This window comes from Centrocercus urophasianus, unplaced genomic scaffold, assembly GCF_019232065.1.
Source record: "Centrocercus urophasianus isolate 14NV4802_14NV808 unplaced genomic scaffold, USGS_Curo_1.0 seq_21, whole genome shotgun sequence".
In the NCBI taxonomy this organism is placed as follows: Eukaryota; Metazoa; Chordata; class Aves; order Galliformes; family Phasianidae; genus Centrocercus; species Centrocercus urophasianus.
Genome location: NW_024884767.1, coordinates 21,424,160 through 21,437,249, shown reverse-complemented (window position 1 = coordinate 21,437,249; position 13,090 = coordinate 21,424,160). Strand labels below are relative to the sequence as shown.

Genomic DNA, 13,090 nt, shown 5'->3' with positions numbered 1-13,090 from the left:
CATATAACATATATGATGAAATTAAAACAAAAAAGGCATGGCTGCCTATTTTTCACTGATCACAGGACTGCGTGGCCAGTATATCAAAATGCATGAAATTATTTGCCGTAACTAGAGCTTGCCATAATTTAAGTTTCATTTCAAACACTGTTACTGTCTGAAACATAGCACAGATAACTCGATTTTCCACCTTGAACACACATGTTTAACTCAGTTAAATGAGTGAACAAATCTACCAGAAATGCTATACCTGTGAGCCATTTTTCATCTTAGTATTATGGCACAAATTTAATTTTGATTCCATAAGGGACTTGATTTTATTTTGCAAATCAGGAGGTATTTTTAGCATCTTACCCTGACTTAGCCACCTTCCTTCACAAAAGTAAATTAAGGTGTCCATAATCAGCATCCAAACTTTTAAGGATCTCCTGGAATCAGTGGTGTTTCAGTCCCATGGATGTCACGAAATTCACATCTTTGATGATGATTTGCAAGATATTATCAATTTTTAAAGTTATTCACATAAATTTTCTTGATGTGCAATGCACTCATGTTTCATCAAATGTGTGTTGTCAGTGGTAATTGCATTGTCTTCCATTAATTTTATAAGTCCCTCTTTTTTCACCAACTATTCCTGGAATACCATCAGTAACTACATCAGATACGTTCAGTTAAGTAATTTGCTTTAATATTTTGTACTGCTTCAAACAAGTCAAGAGATTTAGCTGTGTCTTTTAATATCACCAAAGAAGCCATTTTTTCAGTGACATTAATATTTGTTATTTATATATATATATATTGATATATATGGTAAGGTGAGCAATATCTGAAGCATCAGTACTTACATCTGTTGCCAAAACATAAAGTTTGAAATGGCGACTTTACTCTAAATTTCTTCCAGTATATTTTCCTGTTTCTTCAGTTCACCTGGCTACAGTCTGGTGAGGCAAACTGATTTTTCTAAAATCCATTTTCTTATGAGGACACATTATATCTGCCATGCTTTCCATGCATTGCTTAACAAAGTCACCATCAGGAAATGGTTTTGATTTTTTTTGCAGTCAGATTCTGCTACTGCTTATGTAGCTTTTATAGCAGAGTTGGTTTTAGTTTTAACTTTCTAAAAAAATACTTGGTTGAGGTGACAGACTTTCTTTCAGTTCCACTGTTTTGTCTTGGTGATGCCTTCTTTGATATGCATCGAATTTGGCACTGTTTCTGTATTCTGCATGTTCCTATCCTCTTCAATATCTTTATTGACGACCTGGATGCGGGCATTGAATGCACCCTCAGTAGGTTTGCAGATGACACCAAGTTGGCTGGAAGTGTGGATCTGCCTGGGGATAGTGAGGCCCTGCAGAGGGATCTGGACAGGCTGGAGAGCTGGGCTGAAGCCAATGGGATGAGGTGCAACAAGGCCAAATGCCGGGTCTTGCACTTTGGCCACAACAACCCCAGGCAATGCTGCAGGCTTGGGTCAGAGTGACTGGAAGACAGTGTAGAGGAAATGGACCTGGGAGTATTGATTGATGCTCGGCTGAACATGAGCCAGCAGTGTGCCCAGGTGGCCAAGAAGGCCAATGGCATCCTGGCTTGCATCAGAAACAGCATTCCAGCAGGAACAGGGCAGTGATTGTCCCCTGTACTCAGCTCTGGTGAGGCCGCACCTCGAGTACTGTGTCCACTTTTGGACCCCTCACTGCAAGAAAGACATTGAGGCCCTGGAGTGGGTTCAGAGAAGGGCAACAAAGCTGGTGAGGGGTCTGGAGTGCAGGGCTTATGAGGAGCGGCTGAAGGAGCTGGGATTGTTAAGGCTGGAGAAGAAGAGGCTCAGGGGACACCTCATTGCTCTCTATAACTTCCTGAAGGGAGGTTGTAGTGAGCTGGGGGTCGGCCTCTTCTCTTGTGTAACTGGTGATAGGACTGGAGGGAATGGCTTCAAACCGCGCCAGGGGAGATTTAGGCTGGACATTAGGAAATACTGCTTTTCTGAAAGAGTGGTCAGGCACTGGAATGGGCTGCCCAGGAAGGTGGTGGAGTCACTGACCCTGGAGGTGTTCCAGGAACGTTTGGATTCTGTGCTGAGGGATATGGTTTAGTGAGAACTGTTGGTGACAGGCGGATGGTTGGACTGGATGACCTTGAAGGTCTTTTTCAACCTTGATGATTCTGTGATTCTGTGATATAATGTCTTTTCAAATTGTAATATTCAAAAACTGTCACAATTTCTTTGCAAGTTAAGCATGGTGTATATTATTTCTCAGTGCTACACTGTGCCCTGCAAGTGTCCTGTGCTGGACCAGTTGGTGGGGCAGAGCTGATGCCATGAAGGTGTGGCAGCAGGGTGCAGTCTGCAGAGCAAGCTGTGCTGGGCTGCATGCAGCCCACAGGTTGAACATGCTTACCTTATGGCATCCTTTTTTCAAAGTTTTGTTCAAACTCCTTATTGTCATGGAGTTTCATGAACAGCAGCAACAGAAGAATTGCCAGCACAACTTCATTTATTTTATGTTGTAATGTGGAGCTGTGGTTTATCAGACCTATCCTTTTCTCATCCTTTATTACAGACTGAGTGCCGTAACTATGTGCGTGTCCTGCAACAGCTAAACGACACTTTTCTTTACGTATGTGGTACTAATGCATTTCAGCCAACTTGCGATTACCTGGTAAGAATATGTAGATTTTGTGACCCAGAAAAACTTCAACAAAAAAGCAGCTCATCTAAACAATGAGCTAATCTTTCTTTTCCCAAATAGTGTTGCAATTTCTGTGCTTGTCATAGCTTATGAAATATTCATGATACTCTCTCACAGTGATTATTAGTGTACAGAAATAAACCGTACTTTTCACCTTTTCACTGAATACTGACTTATCGATTCAGCTTAGTTAGATTTACTCTTTCACTGCTTTTTGTAGTTCTTTGTGTATTTTACATTAGCATAAAAGTGCTTTCTGAAACTGAAATGACATTCTTTGTGACTTCCATCCTGTACTGAATCTTCCTGAAATTTCTAGTATCCCTGTCTCTACTTGTCTTGTCTCTACTTGTCTTGTCTCTGCTTCTGGCAATGCCATAGCTTCATAATTCTGAATGCTTTAGAATGAAGTCTTAGCATAAAATCAAACGTCCCTTTTTTCATTGCTTACTCTTCTGTTCTTTTCACTGTGTCTCTTAATGATTCTGAAATTCAGAGACATTGTAATTATGTTCAACTTTGTTCTTTTTTGTCTCCCCTGCCTGTAAGTTTGTCTGCCATTAGCCCTGGACAAATTTAACAGTCACAAAAATTGCTAAGCTCACGTCAGAAAACCTTCTTAATTTGTAAAACTGACTATTTTTGTGCAAGCTAATTCAATTATTGCAAGTTCTTGGCTTTCATCACCTAATTTCTCCACCTTTCATATTTTGTGTTTTTTTGGCAGATCTCTCTTTCCTGTCTTTCTCATTCTATGCTTGGATTTAACGTCTTGTTATTTTTATTTATTTATTTCTTATTATTCTTTAATACTACTTCCCTCAGTTGCCTCTTTCTCTTTGTTATACTTGATCATATTTTCTGAAAACTTTTTACAATCTTGGGAAAACAGGCATTTCACTGAAAGTTACTGGTCTATTATTGGTTGGTTTTTACTTACCTTTACATGATTCAGTTGGTTGAAAGAAAGAGTACAAATGGTTGGCTTGTGGTTTTCAATTTAATTTTTTGCAGAATTTAATTTTGTTTGAGCTTGAAGGTAAGAATGAAGATGGTAAAGGCAGATGCCCATTTGATCCTGCTCAAAGTTACACATCTGTTATGGTTGGTAAGTTCAGTCTTTGCATACTTTGTTATGATGTATAAATATTCAGTCTTCTTCACTACTGTTCTCTGATTTTTCACTATTAAGATAGTTTCTAGATATTTACTGTGCTTTGACTGCCTCTATAGGGCCAATTACAGCCATTTAAATAACAAGTAGAATTTTTAGCTTTCCTTAAGACGCATGGTGAAACGGAACAGGGAAGTGAGGTATGTATTGCAACTGCATTACCACATGGTTAGATGACTAAATGTTGATGGGTAAAACCAGAGTTGATAGCTGTATCGTGGTGTCACAAGATCATAGAAAGGAAGTTCAGAGTAACGTGAAACAGGAAATGAAAAAGAGCTCAATCACTATGTTGTTTATTTTATTTGAATCATGGTGGCACATAAAGAGAGAAAAACAATTAGTTCCAAAACTTCTGTGGCATTTCTTAGATACATTTTGATACGTGTTAAAGTACCATGTTACAGTACCAACAGTGCTGACTTTTGCCAGGTACTTGTGTTAGAGAAATAATAAATGAAGTGTAAAAGTGTTAGCTCTGAGAATGGTCAGTAGAAATACAGACATAGAAGACACATCTGGGGCAACTGAGAGGAAATTCTTGTTTATCTTTTCTTGTGAGAAGTTTAAGCTAACATAGTCTCTTGAAATATTTATGCGTGTTTTTTGGTATACAGTGCATAAGAAAGTTTAAAATATTTGTTTTTGTTTTAAAGATGAGGAGCTTTATTCTGGGACTTCTTACAATTTCTTGGGAAGTGAACCTATTATTTCAAGGAACTCTCATCAGAGTCCTCTGAGAACAGAATATGCAATACCTTGGCTTAATGGTAAGTGGGTGTGAGAGCACACAGATCAAATTTTTTTTCCTTCTTCGGTGTCACAAATTCAGACAAAGAGTTTGAGCTTCCTTTCTGAGGTAAGGAGCTGTTGTTCACTGTCTCAAAGAGAGTGACTTTTGTTATATTGGTGTGTGCTCTTAGCAGAATTTTTTTCTCTTTAAAATTTCAGAACTTTTATCATCACTAACAATGAAAACAGCTTAGAGATGCACAGACTTTGAATGACAAGCGCTGTGTTTTATTTTATATCCATTTGTTCATCCTTGCTATGATACAACATACATGTGGTGCAGTAAGAAAAATATTCCTTGTCCTCAACATATAAATTTTAAAGCCAGTATGTTCTTGGTTCCTGATAATCTCAGTTCTTGACTTTCAGAATTGGCCAAGTTTTGCACACTCTCAGAATTTTGTGACTTTGGGCCCAAAAAAGACTAAAATCATGAAGTCAGCATATTACCAAAAAAAATCAAAACAACAACAACAACAGCAAAAACAACACAGTGTCCAAAAAGGAGAGAATGTTGAGTTTGTAGTGCATCGTGTTATTATTGTTGTTTTTGGTATTTCAGTTAACAGCAGAAATACTAAGTGGCTGATATTGTGTACAAGTAGTTGAAATAAAGTTGTTTTACACGATGGAGTTGACCTAAATCTTATATCTAATTTCATGGCTGGATGACAACAATGAGAGTATGCATGTTGAAAACCAATAGGGCTTGGGAGCGTGGATAGTATTTTTGGATTGATTACAATTTTTCTGTGGGACTGTGTCTTCATATGTGTCCAGCCAGCTGCTAGATTTGCAGGTGCTGGTCGCTGACCAACCCTGGCAAATTATTGCTTGTAAGTTGTAGCTAATTCTATCCTTGAATGTGAATGAACAGAAATATACCATATGCTTTGTATTAAGTTTGCATCAGGGTGGAGAGATGGGCAATGGAGGACAGGTATCATCAGAAAACCATGTTTGCATATAGGTGAACAAGAGGACTAATGAGATACAACAGACTAAGAGGTATTAGAGATCTTTAAGGTATGGTATGTTAAATAGCTGATTTTTTTCCTCCACTATTGTACTTTTTTAGAAATGCTAATCACGGGCTTAACAACAGTGTAGGCAGATCAGTAACTGAAGAACATTTAAATACAGTGTAAGGTCTGGGAGAAGAAAATTTGTAGAGAGTCTTCAAGAGAATGAAGTTAAAAGAGTTGTTTATAATGTAAAATTCTTCTCTTCATATTTGTAGAGCCAAATTTTGTTTTTGCTGATGTTGTAAGAGCAGATCAAAACAGCACAGATGGAGAAGATGACAAGATATACTTTTTTTTCACTGAGGTGTCTGTGGAATATGAGTTTGTTGGAAAACTTATGATTCCAAGAATAGCTAGAGTATGCAAGGTGAGACATGGTTCAATTGCCTTTTACTAATTACAGTAGATTTTGGGTTTAGTGAAAAAAATGGCATTTATTGTAAATTAAATGGAAATTGTTTAACTTCATCTCATTGAAACAGCACTTCTAACCAGTTTCTTATAACTGGCAAAGTCTCATTGTTGCTTTGGAAACTAATATTTGACTTAATTTAATTAATGGTGAAATTTCAGTACATACGACGGTTCTGTCCTCCCCTGGGGGGTGTGGGAGAACAACAGTAATGACCAAAAAAAGGACTCTGGTTTCTGTTTTATATTTTAAACTGAAAGCTTAATTACAGTCCCCGAGGGAAAAAAAAAAAAAAAAAAGGAAAAAAAGCCTGAGTTGCTGTTGAGCAGATAGGAAGTTTCTCAAAGATTCAAGTTGTTCTCAGGCAGCTCCATGCAAGCAAAATCATTTTGTTCTGTAGTCATAGCTAGTAATAGCAGATGCGACTTCTGTGGAGCTGCCAGAGCCACAAACAAGACAGTCACCATTCTGCCACAATTAGTGCAATTAAACCTTTATTATTTTGGTTTAATCAAGTAGTGTTGGTGCCAGTACAAAATACCCTTTCCATTGGAATGTTATCAATTTCCTCAGTACTTTTTCTCCAACAGGAAACTTACCTAGCCATTTCGTTTTGATTAAGTTGAAATGTTTTATTTTGACTTTACTCTTCTATATTTAAATGTGGAAGTCGAAATATCAGTAACGAGTCAGTGGCCTTGAAATTTCCACTGAACAAGCAGCTGGAGGCAGATTTACATGGGACTTAATATTATGGCCCTCTGCCCACCAACAACTTGTACACTCTTCAGAACAGGAGTATCACAGAACATGAGAGATATATTGCTGCTGCTTGTTAGTAAAAGGAATAAATGGCAAATTGCAGTTCTAAAGGGAATTTTACTTCAGTTTTATTAGATATACTTAAATGTTCATTTTTTTCTTCAATTCTTTGCATAAAAGCACTGGATAATGAAAAAAAAAATTATTAGTAATGTCCAAATATGCCTGCTTTTGTAAAGAAATAACAGAGCTGCAACTCACAAACTAAATATTTTGAGACATTTCTAGTCTAGTAAAAATATCTTTCAGTACTACAGATTCTTCATGAAGGTGGTAACTGCCCACAGTATTAGGCCATTTGTGCATTTTTTTCCTAGTGGAATTGTTAATGTCAGACATATTAAATACATCTTGCAAGATTACAGTATAAATCATTTCTGTTTGGATGTCGGAGAATAAATGTGGTGTTACTGATTTATGTTAAAGGATGTGTATAATACCTCCGTGTTTATTTTAATTGTTCTAATAAGCATTTGTGTCTTATAAAGGTACATTCTCAGCTCTGTTTTTCAAATGCTGAAGTATTTGAAATTCTTTTACAAGAACTTAGTATTCTAAGTTCTTTTAGAAGAACAATGTCTTATCTGATTTCCAGATGCTGACAGAAACCATTCTGCATTATTTTTGTTTACTCCGATAACTAAATAAATAAAAAATTTCTGTGGCTTCCTTACTTTTCTGTATATGAGCACATTAACAGTTTTTGATGCTGCTGTAGATGAAATGCTAAAGAAGTGTAGTAGTTACAAAAGTTTGAAAACAGCTAGAAAATTGAGAAAAAAATAGTTTGGTAGCTTTGTAGCTGTGATTCTTAAATGCAAAACTGCTGCCTAATTATCTTCATAGACACTTTTCTTTTTTTTCCAATGCCAAAAGAGGGACCAAGGAGGATTAAGGACTTTGCAGAAAAAATGGACTTCTTTTCTCAAGGCCAGATTGATATGTACCATTCCTGATAAGAATTTAATTTTCAATATTATCAATGATGTTTTTATTCTGAAGTCTCCAACCTTGAAGGAACCAGTGATATATGGAGTCTTTACCCCACAGCTGTAAGTGTGCTATTACAGTGTTTCCCTGGATGAGTACTTTTGATCTCAGCTAGTTGCTAAATCAAGTAATTATTCCTGTGATTATTTTTTTTTAATTATTCCTGTATTTTTAGGAATAATGTGGGACTGTCAGCTGTGTGTGCCTACAATTTGTCTACTGTAGAAGAAGTTTTCTCAAAAGGAAAGTATATGCAGAGTGCTACAGTAGAACAGTCCCATACCAAGTGGGTACGGTACAATGGGGAGATTCCTAACCCTCGACCTGGTGCAGTAAGTTTCTGTAAATTTGAATATGACTCACAGGACTAAAGAAACTAGAAAAGCAAACAAACAAACAGAAAAAATACAATAAAAGCAGTCCTACTAAAGCGAAGTATTAGATTGCAGTGATATAGATGCTTTATATTGTAAAGATTTCCTGAAAGACACTTCAGGTGATTTTATTTCAAAGTTTGAATCTGGGAATCAGTGTTTTTTTAAACATACCATACAGTTAATTGCAGTTTTTATCTTTTCATTATTTCATTACTAAATTTCTAGTGGTGAAAAAGATAATGGTATGCCTTAGGGAGCTCAGAGATTTTTTTAGTTCAAGTGAACAAAATTGGAAAAGTTGTTGCATTGTCTTACTAGGTCCAGCAGGTGTTGCTATGCAAGTTAAAATCCTTGTAAAATGCTCCTGGGTCTCTTCCACACTCACGTTTCTTGCAATTGTCTTACTGCAGCTGATGAGTAGGATTACAGTTAAAGGTAGTTAAGAAACATGGGAATCCATGGAGTATTTTCTTGTAATATATTTTGGGTCCAAATAAAAATGTAGTATGAACCATTTGCTTAGATCAGCATGTTGCTGAAACCAAGGTGCTGTGGAGCTTGAGTACCTTCCAGGATGAGTATAATGCAGAAGAAAATGCATTTATCTGCTGCTTTGACATAATTTGCTTTTCTCTCTGTTATTTCTTTCTTGTATTTTTAAATAACAGTGTATAAACAGTGAAGCCAGAGCTCTGAACTACATGACTTCACTGAATTTACCAGACAAAACGCTGCAGTTTGTTAAAGACCATCCGCTAATGGATGATTCAGTGACTCCAGTGGGAGACAGACCACGCCTTGTAAAGCGAGATGTGAAATACACCCAGATTGTAGTAGACAGAGTCAGAGCACTCAATGGTACAATGTATGATGTTATGTTCATCAGTACAGGTAAGTTCTGCTTACGTTGTTTTTAATAATGTACTTATTCTTAAGGCAGTAGTGTGCTCTAACAGAAACTCAAAATATTTACATATTTATAATATTTTTACAGTATGTGGTATTTTCATAGAAAAAATGGGGAACCACGGTAAGTACACGGATAACCTTGCTTGCTTTGAGGAGCTGCTGAAGGACGAGAATTGAAAAAAAACTATTTTATCAACATTGACAGTAGGATTCGGTGTATCCTTCAGCAAGTTCGCTGATGACACCAAGCTGGTTGATGCAGTTGACACAATAGAAGTGGAGGGATGCCATCCACAGGGACCTGAATAGGCTTGGAAAGTGGACAGATGAGAATCTAATGAGGTTTAACAAAGCAAAATGCAAAATACTGCACTTGGGTCGAGGCAATCCCAGATGTACGCAGACTGGGAGAACTCATTGAAAGCATCCCTGCAGAGAAGGACTTGGGAGTCTCATGCAGTGTGTTCTTGCAGCCTGGAAGGCCAACAGTATCCTGGGCTGTATCAATAGAGGGGTGGCCAGCAGGTTGGGGATGATTGTCTCCCTCTACTGTGCCCTCCTGATGTCCTATCCAGAGTACCCCAAGTATGGGAGCCCCAGTACAGGGAAAATGTGGAAGTATATCAGCAGGTTCAGAGAAGGGTCATGAGGATGTTTAAAGGGCTGGAGCATCTCTCCTATGAAGAAAAGTTGAGGAAGTTGAGCTTGGTTAGCTTGGAGAAGAGAAGGCTCTATAAAGAGTTCATAGTCCACTTCTAAAAGGGAGCTTACAAACAGGAGGGGGACCAACTTTTCACAAGATCTAAAAGTGATAGGATGACGGGGTGAGGCTTTGAGCTCAAGAGGGTAGATTTTAGGTTAGATGTTACACAGAAATATTTTACTCAGAGGGCAGTGAGGCACTGGCACAGGCTGCCCAGAGGAGTTGTTGACACCCCATCTCTGGAAGCATTTGAGGTCAGGTGTGATGGCACCCTGTGCAGGAGCAGCATGATCTAGTGGGTTCCCAGCCTGTCCATGGCAGAGGGTTGGAACTGGATTATCTTTAAGTCACCCTCCAACCTAAGCTGTTCTGCAAACTGCGAAACTGTAGTGTTTTGCTTAAACATACATGAGATAATCCCTGAAAGCCATTCTTTATTTCAGAAGGCCTTTTCCAGAACTCCTTGCAGTGGCAGGTATTATGTTTACCATTGGCACAGGCTGATGTGAAGTCTCAGCTGGATAAATGATTCAAATTGTAACAAGTGTTCATTTTTGCCTGCCTTTTTATTTTAAGAATCTCACTTAAATACATTGCTATGTTATTGCAGATCAAGGGGCCCTGCACAAAGCTATCAGCTATGAAAATGGAATGCATATTATTGAAGAAACACAGCTTTTCCCAAACTTTGAGCCAGTTCAAACACTCATACTTTCATCCAAAAAAGTAGGTGCTACAAACATCACAGTATTCATCTTTTTTTTTTTTGTTCTATAAAAAACTTATCTACCATCTTGTAAAATAATCATAATGAAGCAATGCAGACTGTGGAAATCTGCAGCTGTAGTTTCTGTAGTAGTATCAGTATTTTCCCTGATAATTTCTGTTGCTGCTGATAGATCTCAAGCTTTTGAGGTTGTCTAGATCTGGGGAAAGTATGTGTGGTTGTGGAATGGGAATGCAGGTGTGCAGTATTACTGCGGTTGTGCAGGAGCTAAAAGCTGTAATGTATTTAGAGGTACAGATTTTTAGGTTAGGAGTGGTGCAACAATCCTGACCCCTTGAGGCCAGGAAAAATTCCCAGGAAATAAATACAGAAGTGAAAATATTTTTCTGAAACAGACATTAGTGGAGAGAGCCTTTTCTAACAAATTGAAGATTCTGTACTTAATTGATTTTTGCTTTTCCCAAGTTATCAGGCTAGTTTTGTCTGGAAGATTTATTAGGAGACTAAGCATGTTGGTGCTGCTGCTATTGTAATGCTCTGAAAGGGATTACTGGTGAGGTCATGCCAGCCAGATAGGGCTTCAGCCACAGCTGGACGACATAAGCTTTGCTACAGACTCCAAACACAGTGATGTTTTGCATTACTGAACATTCACTGGGTTTAATTGTGGAGTGATTTTTCAACAGTTGGAGAACAATCATTTTGTGTATTTCGTACACTAGTCTTCTGGCCCTGTTTACTCTGACATGCAGATCCATGAATGTCTACAAAAGTATTACCATAATAGCTTGTAGCATCAAACCCTTCAACTGGTGAAATTTCTGGCGAAAAACCCTTCAACTGGTGAAATTCTTTCTTAAGGAAAGAACCTGCTGTAGGGAACCTGCTTTGACATGGGGTTTGGACTCGATGATCTCTGGAGGTCCCTTCCAACCCCTACAATTCTGTGAAAGAAAAAAAGTGTCTGATAATCTTACATTATCAGTGACATTCAGTAAGTACCCAGCAATCAGTAAATGCTCTGATGTTAGGGATTTAGGAGTATTGCCAAGATATCTTAAGAGCAGCTATTCCAACATGATCAATTCCATGAAGAAAGACCATTATCCCAGAATTCTTTTCAGCTCATCTTGCATATGTAGTAGTCCGTGTAAAAGAAAGAAGTATTGTGAAAATAGAGTGTGCTGTTGACAGACAAGTCAAAGTCATGTGATTAAAAGTTTCCTTTTCCATAGATTTCAGTGGAATCTATTGTTTTTCTGTGTTGTTCATCACACTGGCCAGGGTGTAGAATTAAAGAATAGTTAAGGTTGAAAGGCATCTGTAGGTCCATCTTGTCCAACCCCTGCTCTAGCAGGGTCACCTAGAGCAAGTTGTTCTTACAGTTGTAATTTGATACGTGTAGTGGCATACCATAGTAACAGATTAACAATAGGAGAGCAGTACTTCCTGTTCTTGACAGTGGGCCTCGAACTCTCTTATACCTTCACCTTGCTCGGAGGGTTGCTGTCAGTAACAGAGCTGATCCTCTAGCTCCTGTCTGGCTGAAAGATGTCTGGATTTTTGCAACGATCTGTTCAGCTCTCCACTTGTTTTACGAACTCCCTGAATGTACCAGCTGGGAACCATATCAAGGCACTGATACCCTCATGCAGTGTTGCCCTGTTGGCTTGGGTGTTAGCCAACAGAACACTAGAAAGACAGACAGACAGACAGCAGTGAACCAGGGGAAGCTTTTCCTAGAAAGCCCTCCATGTTTTGATGTTGCAAATTTATTTATGTGGACACTCCAGCATAGACTAGTGTTAAGCTGGATTTTAGTATGAAAGACTGCATTTGAATGTATGTCTCTGAAGTTTAGTTCTTTTTGGAATTCCCATCTTCCAGTAACGTACATTTCTTTTTTGATTCAGTTTTGTCTCTTGTTAGGTTTTCCTTTGAAATTCACACATGAGGGATCTAAAGTACTTTGTGCTTGATCTTCCTCTAGAGAATCCTGTTAGCCACAGTGAAGCATTCATTTACTCAAAAATGCATGTTCTTGTGTTCATTGCATTAAAGAAAAGAGACTACCCTCTTTTAAGTTCTCATGAACTTACTAATACCTCTTCATATAGTTAAATAAAAACATAACAATAAGCCTCCAAATCTAAATACAGCCCTACTGTTTCTGTTTGTACATGTATCTTGAAGTTGTTCTTGATGTGAAGAATAAATCTTTACCGTGAGTATGATGTTTAGGACGAATCTTGCTTTACTAGGATGGTTTTTGCTCTGATTTGTTATTGCTCTGTGACAGCGTTCATCCTGCCAGAGTTGAGAAGGCATCCCCCAAGTGCTGTTTCTACATACTGAAAATCTGTGCAGCTTCAATTCAGAAAAAGCCAGTTGTTGCTTAAATCTGACTTCTTTGCCATGACAACTGTGGTAGAGTGCTGATACGTTTGGTATTCAACTCAGGAG

The 13,090-nt window shown here is 38.0% G+C and overlaps 1 protein-coding gene across 6 annotated transcripts in view; it reads left to right on the top strand.

The window, feature by feature from the left end:
• The window catches only part of SEMA4D (semaphorin 4D), an 88,051-nt gene that overhangs the window by 68,297 nt on the left and 6,664 nt on the right, over positions 1–13,090 (top strand). For all 6 annotated transcript variants that reach the window (XM_042823111.1, XM_042823114.1, XM_042823112.1 and 3 more), the window contains 8 exons: positions 2,568–2,666; positions 3,711–3,804; positions 4,527–4,640; positions 5,903–6,054; positions 7,798–7,973; positions 8,087–8,243; positions 8,957–9,179; positions 10,511–10,626. In XM_042823111.1, coding sequence (XP_042679045.1) covers positions 2,568–2,666; positions 3,711–3,804; positions 4,527–4,640; positions 5,903–6,054; positions 7,798–7,973; positions 8,087–8,243; positions 8,957–9,179; positions 10,511–10,626 — 1,131 coding nt within the window. The remainder of the gene's footprint in view (positions 1–2,567; positions 2,667–3,710; positions 3,805–4,526; positions 4,641–5,902; positions 6,055–7,797; positions 7,974–8,086; positions 8,244–8,956; positions 9,180–10,510; positions 10,627–13,090) is intronic.